Source organism: Rhinoderma darwinii, chromosome 13 (genome assembly GCF_050947455.1).
Source record: "Rhinoderma darwinii isolate aRhiDar2 chromosome 13, aRhiDar2.hap1, whole genome shotgun sequence".
NCBI classification, from domain to species: Eukaryota; Metazoa; Chordata; class Amphibia; order Anura; family Rhinodermatidae; genus Rhinoderma; species Rhinoderma darwinii.
In genome coordinates this window covers 41,694,592-41,712,312 of record NC_134699.1, presented here as the reverse complement: position 1 = coordinate 41,712,312, position 17,721 = coordinate 41,694,592, and the positions used below count along the sequence as shown (strand labels likewise).

At 42.3% G+C, this 17,721-nt stretch overlaps 1 protein-coding gene across 1 annotated transcript in view; it reads right to left on the bottom strand.

The window, feature by feature from the left end:
- The window catches only part of LOC142666689 (protein 4.2-like), a 38,951-nt gene extending 29,706 nt beyond the window's left edge, over window positions 1-9,245 (bottom strand). The window contains exons 1-8 of the mRNA XM_075846844.1: window positions 9,142-9,245; window positions 7,280-7,462; window positions 6,934-7,167; window positions 6,300-6,418; window positions 4,196-4,324; window positions 3,953-4,115; window positions 3,219-3,357; window positions 2,555-2,658 (exon numbers count right to left, since the gene is read on the bottom strand). Of these exons, the coding sequence (XP_075702959.1) occupies window positions 2,555-2,658; window positions 3,219-3,357; window positions 3,953-4,115; window positions 4,196-4,324; window positions 6,300-6,418; window positions 6,934-7,167; window positions 7,280-7,462; window positions 9,142-9,160 (1,090 nt within the window). The 5' untranslated portion in view covers window positions 9,161-9,245. The remainder of the gene's footprint in view (window positions 1-2,554; window positions 2,659-3,218; window positions 3,358-3,952; window positions 4,116-4,195; window positions 4,325-6,299; window positions 6,419-6,933; window positions 7,168-7,279; window positions 7,463-9,141) is intronic.
- Between the last annotated feature and the right edge of the window lie 8,476 nt (window positions 9,246-17,721).

Below are 17,721 nucleotides of genomic sequence, written 5' to 3'. Positions count from 1 at the left end.
AACTTTCATAGAAGTCAATAGGTGTTACGGAAACAGTGCAGCATAGCGAGCTACATTGTTTACATAACTGCTCCGCTGTTTACGTAACTTCCATTCACAATATATAGTGCCTCCCCACACAGTATAATGCCCCTATAGTGCCTCCCCACACATTCCACAGAGTATAATGCCCCTACAGTGCCTCCCCACACATTCCACACAGTATAATGCTCCTATAGTGCCTCCCCACGCATTCCACACAGTATAAAGCCCCTATAGTGCCTCCCCACACATTCCACACAGTATAATGCCCCTATAGTGCCTCCCTACACAGTATAATGCACCTATAGTGCCTCCCTACACAGTATAATGCTGCCATAGTGCCACCACACAGTATATAATGCCCCTATAGTGCCTCCCCACACAGTATAATGCCCCCAAAGAATAATGCCCTCCTCGTGGCGTCCACACAGAATAATGCCCCCATAGCGGCCCACACAGTATAATGCCCCATAGCTGCCCCCACACAGTATAATGCCCCTATAGTGCCTCTTCATGCAGTATAATGCCCCAATAGTAGCCCACTCACAGTATAATGCCCTATAGTGCCTCCCTACACAGTATAATGCCCATATAGTGCCTCCTGTATACAGTATAATGCCCTATAGTGGCCTCCACAAAGGATCATGCCCCCATAGTGGCCCCCACACAGAATAATGCCCCCATAGATGCCCCACACAATATAATGCCCCTATAATGGACCCCACATACTATAATGCCCCTATAGCTGCCTCCACACAGGATAATGCCCGTATAATGCCACTCATACAGTATAATGCTCGATAGCTGCCCCACACAGTATAATGCACTCATAGCTGCCCACCATATTCAGTACAATACTCCCACAGCCAGTATAATTCCCCCAAAGCCTGTATAATTCCCCCACACAGAAAAATTCACCCATAAGTGCCCCCCCCCGTTCCCATGACAAGTGGAGGTGATCCCTCTGCTTCTCCGTGCTGTGTGCAGTGTGTGGCTCAGCACAGACAGGCGCGATGACGGAACTACATCGTGTCTGTCTGCACTGAGCCGCTCATGCCCAACGTTACACAGTGAATGCTGGAGCAGGGACCTGACGACTCCGTGCTTCAGCATTGGATTCAACTGTATATACGTCCTGAAGACGCAGATACAGTTGAAACCAGAGCATGCCATCATTGGGGAGCCGGCCCTGGGCCCCACCATTTCAGTGGGCCTGGGGCCAGCGGCCCCCCTGCTAGCTACGCCTCTGCTATAGATGTTATTGTTCTGTAGGGACCTACCCATCAAAAAACATATGTCCGCACTGCACAACCCAGTCTTAAACTAATATTAGGCTATATTCACACTTTTGTTAGGGCCCATTTATTCGAGTTTCCATTGCCAGAATATTGTAGTCTACTATGCTGTTCTATCCTATAAAATGGAAACTTGACAGTACTGTTATAAGTCAGTAGGGATTTGTGAGGTTCTGTTAGAGTCGGTTACACAACAGATCCATCAAATCATCATGAAAGGTTAAAGAAAATTGTGCAGAAATTACGGTATCGGCACCAGGCATATAGAAAAGAATGATAACGAGAGAAGGTGTTTTTTTCTTTATTCAGTTGACGACGCGTTTCTTGCCGTACCGATCCCTTCATCAGGTCTGTTGTACATGTTTACATGTGCATAGTGCTAAGTTATATAATGAAAAAAGACCGGGAAACACCGGTATGAAGCTGTTGGTTTTTTGCATTCTGAAAATTGTACGGAAAGGGAGGAGGGAGGGGAAGAAAAGACATAAATTTTTTTCCTGTATGAACTAGTAGTTAAAAGTGACAATTTTCGTATCCAAATGTTTGAATGGAACGAAATTTTATAAAACTGTAAACATTTGAACAAACTACTAGTTCATACAGGAAAAAAATTTATGTATTTTCTTCCCCCTCCCTCCTCCGTTCCCGTACATTTTTCAAAGTGCGAAAAGCAACAGCTTTATACCGGTGTTTCCCGGTCTTTTTTCATTATATAACTGGGCACTATGCATGTGTAAACATGTACAACAGACCTGATGAAGGGGCTGGTACGGTCCAGAAACGCGTTGTCAACTGAATAAAGAAAAAAACTCCTTCTAAAGAAAAAATCATCTCTCATTATCATTCTTTTCTATATGCCTGGTGCTGATACCGTAATTACTGCACAATTTTCTTCAGCCCTTCATACCAATTTGATTCCTGCAAGGAGGATTCGTCCTCCCAGGGGACGTAGTGGGTGGCAGCCCGCTTACTCACAGAACAACACAGATTTCGGAGGATCGCCGTCTCCCGTTACTTTCATCAAATCTGTCATGGCTTCTGTAATAATGGAAGCAATGACTAATACTGGTTCAGTCTGTATATCTGAACTTGCCTCCTACAAATTTGGACACTTTACTATACATACTGTAAGCCTGCATGAGGCATAGTTATGGGGCATGGGAACGTCTCTCAAACGTTGCATAGTGGTAATATATACATATATGAATTAAATAAAATGAAGATATTTATATGGTTACCGCTGTATTTTGGCTGTGCAGTTGCATCAAGAACGTGCCATCCGCTGTATTCTTTACAGAGATCTCTTCTTTGCATCCAGCATTCATTCCATACATGGAAATGCCTGAAAGATGACTTTACATAATAAGCTAACACAGGCAATCTGACCATCTACCATACTTAATGAAGTGACATCAGTCATTTGCAAAAAGAGCACCAGTTGAGGGGATATTGGAGACGGGTGTCGCTACTGCTCTACCAGCCCAGGGCCTGATTATAGGCTGGGCAAAAGGGTTAAATACCCCAGAGCCTCCACCATAATCCTCAGGATGATTAACAACAGGGTTTAACCTCAGTCTCTAATACTTGGCTGGGACTTGAGCACCATTACCTGGGCATTGCATAGCCTTGTTACTTATGCAGTGTATGGTGGTATTATTGGGGCATGGTATTGTGAATAGATTATTCTTTAAAAAAAAACCTGTAATTACAGTCAACAAATGGACCTTTGACTTGTTATCCCATGAATATTTGACTATGATGTCGTTTCATCATCCATTACCATGTGTTTGAATGCAGGGGAATATTAAGAGAGTAAACACAAAAATGAACAGCTTATTTGTATGACAAAGAAGGAGAATGTGAAACACATAAGTAAATGTCATTACGTATGAAAATCATTACCAGATACTATCATTCCTTGATCTATGAATCCGGGCTCCATTCTTATCATAATATATATCTTTCTTCAGGGTTCGGGCTGTATCACAGGCTGAGTTATAGTTGGTGACAACCCGCGTTGGAATCCCCAGACAGCGTAACACTGAAAAAACCCAGAATTTACATTTGCAATGTTATCAATACAACTTAACAGGCTAAACAACAAACACAATGCACATTGCTCATCACATTATGAAATAATGGCTATAGGATATGATTTACTACTTAAGATAGGCTATTAATGTATGATCGGTGGGGGTCACACCCTTTGGGACCCACACTGATCAACAGAGCAAAGAGGCAGTGACACTACCGGGAGTATAGCATCTCCTTCACTGCAGTACTTGACACAGTGACCTCCATACATGTGTGGCTGTGTGTTGTACTGCAGCTCAGACCATATGTAGCTGTCAGGTACTGCAGTGAAGAGGCCATGGTGCTCCAGCGAGTGTCGCTGCCTTTTTGCCCTGCTGATCTGTGAGGGGCCTGGGGATGGAACCCCCACCGATCATACATTGATTGCTTATCCTAAACACATGGGTATATTACAGGAAACGTTTTGATGCTTTTTGTTTACATCTAAATGTAACTTTCTGGCATCATCAATAAGCCTAACAAAAAATTAGTTCAGATTCTTTTTTGTTACATGAAGTTTTCACTTATGGTGACATGATTTGTGAAGGAGTTTAAAACCTTACCTGTACAGAGTACAGCTGCAAACACCCAGTGATGTCCATAAGCTGACTGAGTTTTATCTCGGAGCCAGAGACGTAGAATAGGAACACTGCTCACCAATGTATAAGATGGTCTTCCATTCTCACACATAAAATTCACTCTGTCTGTCTCATCCCACCTGCCAATCTGTACATAAAATGGAGACACATATAAATTGAGGTACACTGAGGAAAAGGTGCAAGTTCTAATAAGTAATTTTTTCTTACCATGTCACCAATCTCTTGGGTGATGTAAATTGGGTCATTTCTCTTCACATAGTGCTTTTCTGGCTTCTCCTGATAACGTGGGCTCATATTGAGAAACTTAAGACACATATCGGGAATGTCTTCTTCAAACTGTAGAATAAAGTGGGCACGTCCATCTCATCATTACAGCTATGATCACTGATATCTTGTATGACCAGCTGAGAGTGATATAATTGTTTTGCTAGTATTGAGGTACTCTTATACAGCCCGACGTGGGTCGTGTAAACTAGCACCGTTCAACGGAACAGCTCGTTGATAGGCGCTCGTTTGCTTCTATCACAAGGAGCTATGTATGGGGACGAGGGCTCATTACTCTGATCGTTCATCCCCATGCATTTCTATCAAGTCAGCAGCACGTCTCCCTGTTTACACAGGGCGATGTGCTGCAGACTATGATATTTTCTGCATGCAAAATGATACTATTAGCCAATGATATTGAGCATTTGTTTGTTCATTGGCTGTTCGTTTCCCTGTTTACACGGCAATGATCGGAAATGGGCGTACTGTGAACTCTTATGTGCCCAATAATTGGCTCATGTAAAAGGGCCCTTAATCCCCAGCTAAATACTAGAAATTCAGTTTTGAATGGAGACTGGACCGCTGAACCTCCTTCAAATGTCAGAACCACCTTAAAGAGGCTCTGTCACCAGATTTTGCAACCCCTATCTGCTATTGCAGCAGATAGGCGCTGCAATGTAGATTACAGTAACGTTTTTATTTTAAAAAAACGAGCATTTTTGGCCAAGTTATGACCATTTTTGTAGTTATGCAAATGAGGCTTGCAAAAGTCCAAGTGGGTGTGTTTAAAAGTCCAAGTCCAAGTGGGTGTGTATTATGTGCGTACATCGGGGCGTTTTTAATACTTTCACTAGCTGGGCGCTCTGATGAGAAGTAACATCCTCTTCTCTTCAGAACGCTCAGCTTGTGACAGTGCAGATCTGTGACGTCACTCACAGGTCCTGCATCGTGACGGCCACATCGGCACCAGAGGCTACAGTTGATTCTGCAGCAGCATCAGCGTTTGCAGGTAAGTCGATCTTACCTGCAAACGCTGATGCTGCTGCAGAATCAACTGTAGCCTCTGCTGCCGATGTGGCCGTCACGATGCAGGACCTGTGAGTGACGTCACAGATCTGCACTGTCACAAGCTGGGCGTTCTGAAGAGAAGAGGATGTTACTTCTCATCAGAGCGCCCAGCTAGTGAAAGTATTAAAAACGCCCCGATGTACGCACATAATACACACCCACTTGGACTTGTACTTTTAAACACACCCACTTGGACTTTTGCAAGCCTCATTTGCATAACTACAAAAATGGTCATAACTTGGCCAAAAATGCTCGTTTTTTTAAAATAAAAACGTTACTGTAATCTACATTGCAGCGCCTATCTGCTGCAATAGCAGATAGGGGTTGCAAAATCTGGTGACAGAGCCTCTTTAATCGTCTTCCTTTTTGATGTCCTCAATTCCAAAGTTTAATGAGGGATGAGCAAACCCAATTATACAATAAAATCAGGGGTTCCAGCATTAGTGGGGTCTTACCTAGTTTGTTATGATCCAGCTTAGACACCCCTGCCTATGCTGTCTATTTTGGGATTGCTAGTTAAACTTTACATGGGCACTTGGTAATAAAGACTGATATTGGAGATGGAAATCCAATTCATTACAAAATTGAGTCTATTTTTTTCTGGGGAATGACTTGATTATGATGTGCAGTTCTACACAGTAAAAAAAGAAAAAAAAAAAAAAGCAAAAACATTTCATAGGACACCTATGTGACTATCTAGTAACTCACTTTTGTTGACTTCTGATATAATTTTCGTACAACTTGTCTGCTATTCTGCAGCAGACTGTGTTTCTCATTGGAATACTCATGGGGTATACTAGCTCTCATTGAAGAGACCCAGTGGGCGTATCGAGACTTATTTAAAAAGTATGTAAAATAGCTCATATCATCCAAAACAAAGACTTCTCAAAAAGGAAGAGAGACCCATTTGGGAATACTGAGAATAATTGTAATTGAGCAAAGCAGAGACCTTAGTGTGCGAGCTACTTGGGAAACTTACTTGCCCAAAGTGCCAAGGATGAGGCTGAACAGAACTCTCAGTGCCCAGGTAGATGATGCTGTCCTCACTGAGAACAAACTCTTGCCTTTCTGTTTCATTATAGATGTACACCAGATCATCTGAAAAAGAGCCAGACAAGTACATCAAAAGCTATAACAGATTTTTATACAAAAAAATATGCATTTTAAAGGGATGTCCACTTTTTGAAACCTCTTTTTGTTGGAAGAAGCTCCCGAAAATAAGTGGTTAACAGGTGGTTCCGCTGTTGGGAACTTAAGGCCCAGTTCACACTGATTTTTTTGTACGTGGAAACGATGCCAAAAAAACGTCCGAAACCGCCTCCCATTGATTTCAATGGGAGGCGGAGGCGGTTTTATCCCAAGAGAGAAAAAAAAGCAACATGCTCTTTCTTCCCCGGTTCTGTCTCTGACCTCCCATTAAAATCATTGAGAGGCAGAGAAAGCGTTTTTCGTGGCCCTGTTTGATTGCAGCGCCCAATGCCAGCGTACATTTTTAATCTTTGGGGAACACAGTTTCACGAAGCATTCTATAGCACATTCTTAGTAAGGTACTATTTTACTATTGACCAATGTATCTCAATCCCACTCCTCTGTATTTAAGAGCATAGATGTACCTTCACACCATGGATTAAAGAGCAACATAAATTCCCCCAGGTCTTGAACTCTTCCATTGTTGATTTTGATGTAAATTGAGTAATATCCAATGATGGCATCAGCTGGTAAAGAGATTGATACTTTCCATGCGCCCTGGACGTAGTCAACAACTCTGGCACTCCATGTTTTTCTATCAGCAAGGCTGGTGATTTTGAAAGTATTCTTAGTCCCATTAACTTTAGAAGGATTTGGACCTAAAGAGACATCCATGCAAGAAAAAGTTAACAACATAGTCTGATTTCTTTTTTTTTTGGTGAAAAGTCTACTTAGAATAAAAGGGATATTGGATTGCTTGCCATGTAACACCTGTTTTGGTAATAAGAGTTAATTTTCCCAGATCCTCCTGGCTTAAAGTTTGGTCTTGGAACTTCAAACTGATGGTGAATTCCTGCCCCCGTCTGAGGAAAAGGCATGTCTCCTTACTCAGGGCAATGGTCCGATGATCACTATTGTTTTTAAACACTTGAAGGTCACATCTTACCGGCAGGTCTGATGAAAAACAAGATACAACATATACTTAAGACTGCTCAACAAGATATTATTAAGGAGCGGCTCACAGTCACACAACTTAGGAGCCGTAAAGACCAATCTGATCAGCAACCTCTCCCTCTCCCCTTTGTGTCTACACATATCCCGCAACTCAGGTTAGTGGTATGTCCCCTGATTTCTTTTAGGATTTTGGCACAAGGCCAGAGTGCCCAGTTCTGTGAATACCAAAAGTGGGTAGCCAGGGTAGGTTGTCCCTGAAACCACCCCCCCCCCTCTTCTCTACACCACTGGCTATATGCAATATTTCTATGGAGTGTCGAAGTTGACAATGAATTTAGTTATATGACTATGCATTTGTTGTCAGACTTCATTTTCTTTGGACAACCTAAAATGTCTCGACATATTCTAATGCATCTCAGTATTTATGATATTTTAGCTGCCTTTGCCCACCAAATCCAGCCTAAGAAAGGAAGTTCTTGATATCACTGTATAGATCTTTAGTCAGACCTTGTCTGGAATATTGTGCATAATCCTAAGGATCTCACCTACAAAATATATACTACAAAATATATATTCATAAGATATATATTTAAAGATGATGCAAGGTTTGGATCATAAAATCTAGGAAAGACTAGAGGAGCTTAATATGTATAGCCTCAAGGAAAAAAATGAGAGGGGGACTTGTTTCTAAGGCTATGTTCACACGCTTAACAAAAAACATCTGAAAATATGGAGCTGTTTTCAAGGGAAAACAGCTCCTGATTTTCAGACGTTTTTTAAGCAACACGCGATTTTCGCAGCATTTGTTACGGTCGTTTTTTGGAGCTGTTTTTCTATAGAGTCCATGAAAAACGACTCGAAAAACGGCTCAAGAAGGGACATGCACTTCTTTTTCGCGGCCGTTTTTTAAAGAACGGCCGCGTAAAAAAACGGCCCATCGGAAGAGAATGCCGTCTTTCCCAATGAAATCAATGGGCAGATGTTTGTAGGAGTTCTGCGTCCAATTTTTTGGCTGTTTACGGCCCGAAAAATGTCCGAAAATAAGCCGTGTGAACATCCCCTCACCTCTAAATATTTTAAATGATTAAATAAGATTCTGGTGAGTGCTTTCCTAGAAATGAATGAACTTAAAGGGGTTGTCCTCTTTGTCTAATTTTCTGGGAGAGCCACCTCAAAGTAAAAGTATTATTCATTTCTCATTGAAGTCAATGGCCTGTAATGCATGGATATACTGGGCCCTCCAGAGTAAGAAAAGCTCTTTGTAGCTGCTCTCCACTGGATCTAAACACAGGACCCCTCTATTAACTCAGAATAACCGAAGAGGATATTTGAAAATGTTTTTTTATTTTTTAATCATCCAACCCCTTTTAGAACAATGAGGCATAATCTACACAAAAAAAGGGTGGACTAGATGATTATTTTTGGCTCTTGCAATGAAATGTAAACTTTCCCCCCTTCCAGTATTACATGCGCCCATTTTGCTACATAATAACATCTCAAATTTGAAGTGACTTGAAAATCACTTAAAATTTGCTGCACTTTCTTTAAAATAAATTCTACTGATAGGATTTTTGAGCGTTTTTAAAAAGCAGTAGGTACTTCATTCTGTGTCTCATGGAATACTAGACCGGATATTATCTCCACCCCAGTTCTCCTTGCATAAATAGTTGCCTTCTTACCTTTCTTCATGTTTCCCATGGAGCCCAGGACTCAGCAGCACCTGCAGCCGGCAGATGCTTGTTTGTGTTCTGTTAATTCCTAGAGGTTAGAATATTTTCTTATCTGCTGCTCACACCACATTATCAGGAGGTACAGCAACCTTCTTGTCTTATGTGGTGACAGTTGTAGAGTTGTCTGGGTGGAGTTGTGCTCACAGCTGCGTCACTGGGGAATCTCTTGAAGACATGACATTAGAAAGTGGGAGTGTCTTTTTTCTCCCCATACATTGATATTTTGGAAAGTTTTTTTCTGACTGGCATAAGACCAACACCTTAGTTTTTCAAAAACTCTATGCAAATAATTCTAAAATAATATCCAAACAGTCAACATTGTAAAATCTTCCATTAAAAACAATAAATATATATATATATATATATATATATATATATATATATATATATATACACATATACATACATACACTCCACAACATTAAAACTGCAGCACCAAGAAGGGTAAGCCATAAGGTTATGCAAATTGAGGAAGTAGCAGGTGTCGCTAAGATCGTCAAATTGTCACATTTTCAAGCACCTAGCTCCAATATGCGCCATGTGGGAAGGGCATAAAAGCCAGATTGAAAGCAGCTTTTTACATAGTTACATAGTACGGCTGAAAAAAGACACATGTCCATCAAGTTCAACCAAGGGACAGGAAAAGGGAAGGAAAAAATTTCTACACATAGGAGCTAATACTTTTTTGTTCTAGGAAATTATCTAACCCTTTTTTAAAGCCATCTCCTGTCCCTGCTGTGACCAGCTCCTGCGGTAGGCTATTCCATAGATTCACAGTTCTCACAGTAAAGAAGGCTTGTCGCCTCTGCAGGTTGAACCTTTTTTTCTCCAGACGGAGGGAGTGCCCCCTTGTGTTTTGAGGGGGTTTTACATGGAACAGGATTTCACCATATTTTTTTGTATGTGCCATTAATTTTAGCCACATGAAACCTCAAAAATTGGATCAAACTGAGAGGGACAAAATCCTTAAACTGAGAGATCTTGGTTTATCATTCCGGCAGCTTGCTACACGCCTAGGCTGAGATGTCAGCATTGTTCATCGTTGCGTGTCCTAGAGGTCAGAAGAACAACAAGAAACAGGAATAACAGCAAGAGGTGCACAGAGGCGAACCTCAGCGCGGACAGATCGTCAAAACTGATTGGTGGAGGTCCCGGGAGTCGGACCCCAACCCATCAGCTATTTTTTTTTAAAATAATGTGGGGTCCCCCCCCATTTTTCATAACTAGCCAGATACAAAATAGCAGCAGCAGCCTAGCATTACCAGGGTGGGAAGGGCCACTGTTTTTGTCCTTTCCCAGCCTAATAATACCAGCCTGCGGCCGCGCCACTGCCCAACCATCACAACAGATGGTCGGGTACTGGAACGTACCCCGCTCTTCCTGGTACCCCTGGTGGCGGTGGGTATCGGGGTAATAATGGGGGTTAGTGTTAGCCTCTTCATGTCTAAAATAGATATTGGGATGCACTCCTCAGTCTATTGGCGTGGTGCTAGTAAGGTAGGGACGAAAATCCCACAATATTGGAAATATATAACCCCAGCACACACAGAGGTACGCAAAAGATCCAGATGCAAACAAATTTAAGTTTTATTGCAACAAAAGTTGGTAAAGTTGAGGTAGAAAGCGACTTGGTAAAGAAGTTTCGGCCGAACCTCGGCCTTTGTCACGGTCGCTGTAAGACGATATCACTGGTATGGGATGTCGACCGGATATTCCCTGTGTGAGACACACAGGGAATATCCGGCGGACATCCCATACCAGTGATATCGTCTTACAGCGACCGTGACAAAGGCCGAGGTTCGGCCGAAACGTCTTTACCAAGTTGCTTTCTACCTCAACTTTACCAACTTTTGTTGCAATAAAACTTAAATTTGTTTGCATCTGGATCTTTTGCGTACCTCTGTGTGTGCTGGGGTTATATATTTCCAGCCTCTTCATGTCTAACATTAAGCCTTGCCTTCGTAACAGATGTTGTCAATCACCCAGCGGCCATTACTAAGGTGGTAGTAATAACGTTTAGAAAAATACAGGAAAAATATTTTATTGAAATAAAAATCCCAAACACAACCCTCGTTATCCATTTTATTGAGAATAAAAAAAGCCGTCATTCGAAGTAGTCCTCGAATCCGACGTAGTCCAACAACTGAACCTGTAAAAAAACACAAACACACGAAAATAATTAGTAACACATAAAAAAGCAAAACAATTCTTATTATTACCTTTCTTGGGTCCAGCGCTGGAGCTGCAATGTCAGCAAGCTGAGCACTGTATCTAATCCTATCATGTGTGATACTGTCTGCTGAGCACTATATCTAATACTATCATGTGTCATACTGTCTGCTGAGCCACTGTATCTAATCCTATAATGTGTGATACTGTCTGCTGAGCCACTGTATCTAATCCTATCATGTGTGATACTGTCTGCTGAGCCACTGTATCTAATCCTATCTATAGCTATAGGGTCGTAGTGCTATAGGTATGCAGTCTCATATATATACACACACATATACATACACGCACACACATTTTTTTGGGGGGTATATGTATTGGGGCTATTTCCCCTGACATTTCAAGACCTTAGTGACGCCCCTGGCTGCTAGTGCTGCATCGTTGGGGCCCAAGAAGTATCTTTGCCCATGAGCCTTTAGCTACGCCGATTAATCAGCTGTTCTCAGTGGAAAACTTAGCAGTAATTGTTCAATTTCCCTGCAGCGCCACCACAGGGGAAATTAAGCATTACACAGTGATCATTCAAATCAATGCGTGGGCTTTGTAATGCAGTACAGGTTCAGGCCATCCAGATCGAGAGATGCTCTTTGTAAGCGCTCTGTACTCTGGCTAAGATATTAGAACAGTGAATAGGGGGACCTCCCTGTGTTAACTTAGAACTCCCCAATAAAATACGGTATATGAAAATAAGTTTTCTAAACTGTACAACCCCTTTAGACAAAAGGCTTGTCCTACGCTGGCAGTCAATAAACAAAGTGACTAAAGTGTCACAACCCAATGCACTGGGGTGAAACGCCAGTTACAAATGTTGACTGAAACTTTGTCAAGGTGTGATATCTACACTTCAAGTCAACGTACATTTTTGTGACATTCATACTAATTTAGAATATGTTTATTTAAATTGCCCAGGGCAGCATCAACTATGTATACCTCAGTTTTAGTCCCAGTATATTCTGCAGTCTTGCTGCAGATTATAGATCGGCGCTAGTCTGCTCTCTTCTAACGGAGTAATGATCGTTTAGAGATGTTCGGCTGACTAGCAAACATTTTTTTAGCCGCAAAAAAGATGCAATCAGCTGATAAGCGAGTGTTTGCTCGTTCATCGGCTGATCCTTGCCCTGTATACACAGGGCAATAATCATGAATGAGGCCCGTGTAAAAGTGCCTTTTCTCACTACTAAATTTACAAAAGTTTTATCCAATATCTGGAATACCCCATGCAGGACTGTCGATAATGGCTCTGGACTAATAGCTGCCTCATGCTTTTAACATGTGTTTATTATAGATAAGATACTGAGCAGTTACATGACATTTTAGAGCTGACAGAACATCTCCTGAAGGACATCTTTACTTCCTTCTAAACCCCTAATAAATCTAGAAAAAAATTGAAGGGGGCAGACTCTTTCCATAATTCATTTGTTTGTTCTCATCTTAGAAAAGTGCATGTGTGGCAATAGAAAGGCACAATATTTTCCACGATACAAACAATTTTCTAGGAAGAAATCATTTAGATTGTGAAAAATATTTGTTTGTACATGGCTTTTGACGAACATTCAAATTGCAATAAAAAACGTTTGTTATATTGGGGAAAATCTGCCATGGGCAGCTTAATATTTGATCTAATTGGAAACCTATGTAATATAAAATCTGTCTGATTGGAAAAAAAGATTACAAGATGAATCTAAGATCGTTTCGGAAACCATTGAACTTTTTTCCCTACAATCTGAAAAAGTGTTTTATGAATGCCTAAAGGGGGCCATACACATCAAATAACCGTTCTTTCTCTTGATTCTCCCATATACATGTACATGGGGCTCGGCTGACTTCTCTGGCAGTGGCTTATCTCCTTTGGAAACAATGGATCAGGATGTTAAAATCCAACATGCTCGATCATTCTTTTCCCAACATCTGTCGACGGGAGAGTGATAGGCAGCTCCCATACATATTAGATTGTCGACCGATTCCCCCATTAACGGTGGGTTTGAACGGGTAAATCTGTATAGGCATCATAACACTAAGCTAGCCTATGGTGGCCTAAGAAACAACGATGATCATAAATGATCAATCCATAAACGATGATCATTAATGATAATAATCCTTGTCTCTTGTTAACGCAATCATGGGCCAAAATATATTAGACTGAAATTTGTATTGGGTATGTCAACCGATATCCGCCCTCCAGTGATTTATCCAGTTCCAAATCATAGGTAATCGACCAATCTGGCCACTCCAGGTTCCAATCATCTTTAGAATTGGCTTTCCTGAACGCTTCCTTTATTTTCTCAGCTTTATCTATGTCTTACTTGACCTGCATAATGCCAAAAAGGTCTATATAATGGCAACAGGCTGGACCAACTACTTGGCACATGCCTCCTTGGGCAGCATTCAAAACATCAAACACATCTTCTGTAACATTGTCAAATCTGCCACTTTCTCTATATTATGACCATTCTTTCCTACTAATATTGTCAATAATCCAAACTTCTCCTACCACGGTACGTGTATTGGTCATAATTGTACTGCACTGTCACTTACTGTCCTAATGGGACCTTTACCCCTGCAGATATAACAGGTCTTGGGCAGCATCTTTCTCAAACCTAAAGACACCCAGGTAACATAGCCTTAGGGCTCTCACTGCTGCCATGTACTTCTTACTTATAAGTGACCAGTGACATTCACCTCATAACTCCACATAAAACACCTCAGATTGTAATTTGCAGTACAGCGGCATATTTACATACATTATAATTATAAACCTCAGACAATAGATCCTCAACTAATAAAATAATGCTATAATCAATCTCATGCTATCACCCCTCAGGTTTGGGTCCCATCAGTTCATTGCAAGTCTTGTACATCATCGTCCTCTTCTTCTTTTGTCTTCTGCTTTTCACTGACTGTTGCCCTTAGGGTAACCCACACAATTGCGGAGTCAGACTGTACGGTGGTGTCCAGTGGGGGATTTATAATTACCCACCTCCTGGTCACTTACTTATTAAAACACTTGGATGCTGCTGACGGATTCACTCAGGTTTTTGGTCTTTGCTTTACTTTGACCTGTCCTTTACTTTGACCTTTGCTGATGTCATCAGGACTTGGTTTGGTCCTTCTCATCTGTCAGACACCGTCTCTTTTAGTATACATCACCGGGCTGTACACAGCACCTCATGCTGTGAGCCTGGGGTGAGATCCCAGGTAGACAGAGTAGTGGAGTTTTATAGTGACTACCACAAAACCCTCTTTCCCGGCAAATTTGCTTGTCTGCACGGCTGCTTAGAATTGTGACACTGCCTTTAGTTCATGACAAGCACGTTCTATTGGCTCAGGCTGCGCCTCCCGCATCTCAGTGCTGGAGTTCATCATGTTAAAGTATTTTAGTTCAACTTTACTGGCCCTTGCTGGGGACCCCCATCCCTTATCAATTGTTAACATAATATTTATCTAGTGATAACATCATCTACATAATATACAAATTGTTCTAAGTACATACAATAGCAATGTCAGGCCCTTAAACTAAATCAAACAAACACCTTTATATAAGAAAACGTCTCGGTCCCATGGATAGGGCACCTAGAAGATGTGTAGCTACTGGTTACATTTTATTTGCACTTGGGGTTACACTTTTCAGCAGGATTTGTACCTTGTTTTGAGCAGATTACCTGTAACCGCTCCTACTCACAAAAATATACACAGATATCATATGTTTATCTGACAAGTGTCTCAAACCAATTTTTCTTACTCTGATTTGTATTGCATGGGAAGGCCTCTCAAGGTCTCTTCTCTTTGTGGGAGGCAGGTGTGCTGATAAGGTTGGCACAGGTCTGCCAGGACTGTTCTGTAGGCAAATCAATTGGCACTAACAGAATTTAGCAGCAACAGCTACCAATTAGATCGTACCAAATCGATCCTTGCAGTCTTGGGGCATATGTGAGGTCACATAACATCAATGCAAGTGCCATCAAGAGTACCTTGGGTGCTACCGGTTTACCTTCCTTTATCCGTCCACATTGTGTTAGAATCTGGTTTTCACGCCTTTCGCTCCCAGTTGGACATTTCCTGTGGTGAACAATCTTTTCATCACATAATCATTAATCTATCTTAATCAGATAATTCAGTTGAAGAAAAACATTAACAATGACATATTTATGTTGAACATTCACATTGAGCAGTAACTAAAAGTGATACATTCAAACTTCTTTATATATATACTGACCAGTTGTGACCAGTAGGAAATTGTTACATTAGCCATGACAAGTATAGGTTTTGCATAACCTCCAGCATTCTGAGATTAAAGGGTAACTAAACTTTCAGAAAACTTCTGACGTCATAGTAACATGTCAGAAGTTTTGATTAGTCGGGGTCCAAGCACTGAGAACCCCCACCGATTGCTAAAACGAAGTGGCAGAAGCGTTCGGGTGAGCGCTGAGCTGCTTGGTTTCTGATCGGATTTTCTCGGAAAGCAGATGTAACGGTGTACGGACTCAATAGAAAGTCTATGGGCCCATACACCAACTGCTCGGCTTTCCGAGAAAAGCTGATCAGAAACAAAGCAACTCAGCGCTCACCTGAGCACTTCTGACTCACTTTGACATGTCAGAAGTTTTCTGAAAGTTTAGTTACCCTTTAAAAGAAAAAAAAAAAGAAAGTGCAAATGCTATTTTGGTCGTTCATGTTCCATGAAATCATCCAGCTCCTGTCTTTCATTTGTTATTTATTATTTTATTTTTAGCCATTCCCATCCCCCTTAAAATGTTACCTAGGATCTTGTAATGATCTCAGGTGTTATACTGTGCGCATATATATATATATATATATATATATATATATATATATAGACACAGACACACACATGCACACACACACACACACACACACGCACACACAGATATTAGGGAGACTTAATGACACTACCAGGGGCGTAACTAGGAAAGACTGGGCCCCATAGCAAACTTTTGACTGGGCCCCCCCTGTCCCCATGGTGCCATACACAGCCCCCCCCTTGTAGATATTGCCCCCGGAAGATTTTGCTGCACAGCGCCCCTTGTAGATAGTGCTCCCCTGTAGATAGTGCCATACAGCCCCCTGTAGATTGTGCTATACAGCCCCCTGTAAATAGTGTCATGCCCACTTGTAGATAGCGCCCCACCTCCCCCTTGTAGATAGTGCCATACAGCCCCCCTTGTAGATAGTGCCATACAGCCCCCCTTGTAGATAGCGCCATACAGCGCCCCTGTAGATAGTGCCATACAGCCCCCCTCTTGAAGATAGCGCCATACAGCCTCCCTCCTGTAGATAGTGCCATATAGCCCCGCCTCCTGTACATAGCGCCATACAACCCTCCCCAAAAAAATGGCCTGTAGCCTAGTTAAAGGGGTTGTCCGACAAAACACATGTATCCCCTATCCACAAGATAGGGGATACATGTGTGATCGCTGGGGGTCCGACCGATGGGAACCCTAGAGATAAGGAGAAAGGGGATCTGAAAGTTCCCCAAAGTGTTCCATGAAAAGCATGGGACTTCCAGTGTCTGTGTCCGGAAGCTCCATAGAAATGAATGGAGCGCCGGCCAAGCATGCACACAAGCCCCCTGTAGATGATGCCACACAGACCCCCTGTAGATTATGCCACCCCCCTGTAGATGATTCCACATACAGCCCCCTGTAGATAGTGCGACACACCTCCCTGTAGATAGTGCCACATACTCCCCCTGTATATAGTGCCACATATTCCCCCTGTATATAGTGCCACATATTTCCCCTGTAGATAGAGCCATTGTGGCTCCCTCTATGAGCGGATTTCCTGGACAGGTGTTGGCAATACCCTGGCCAGGGATTCCGGCGCTCCAGGAGGAGCCCCTGACTTCATTGTCCATATATGGACAGTGACGTTGTCAGTGGCTCCCTCTATGAGCGGAATCTCAGGCCAGGCGTCAGCACTGCTCTGGCCAGTGAATCTGCTGCAGGAGGTGCCCCTGACATCACTGCCCTTCTATGGACAGTGAAGTCATGGGCTGCTCCTGGAGTGCCGGAATTCCTGGCCAAAGTTTTGCTGACGCCCTGGCTGGGAATTCCGCTCATAGAGAGAGTCCTGACTTCACTGTCCATATAAGGGCAATGACGTCAGTGTCACCTCCTGCATCGGAATCCCCGGCCAGGGCATCGGCAACGCTTTGGCCAGGGATTTTGCTCCTGGAGGAGTGAATAACAGAGCAGAAAGTGCATAGTTTCCTGCTCTGCCATAGTATTCATCCTGAGGATGCAGATACAATTGAATGTAGCAGTTGCTAGGACAAGTCCCGGG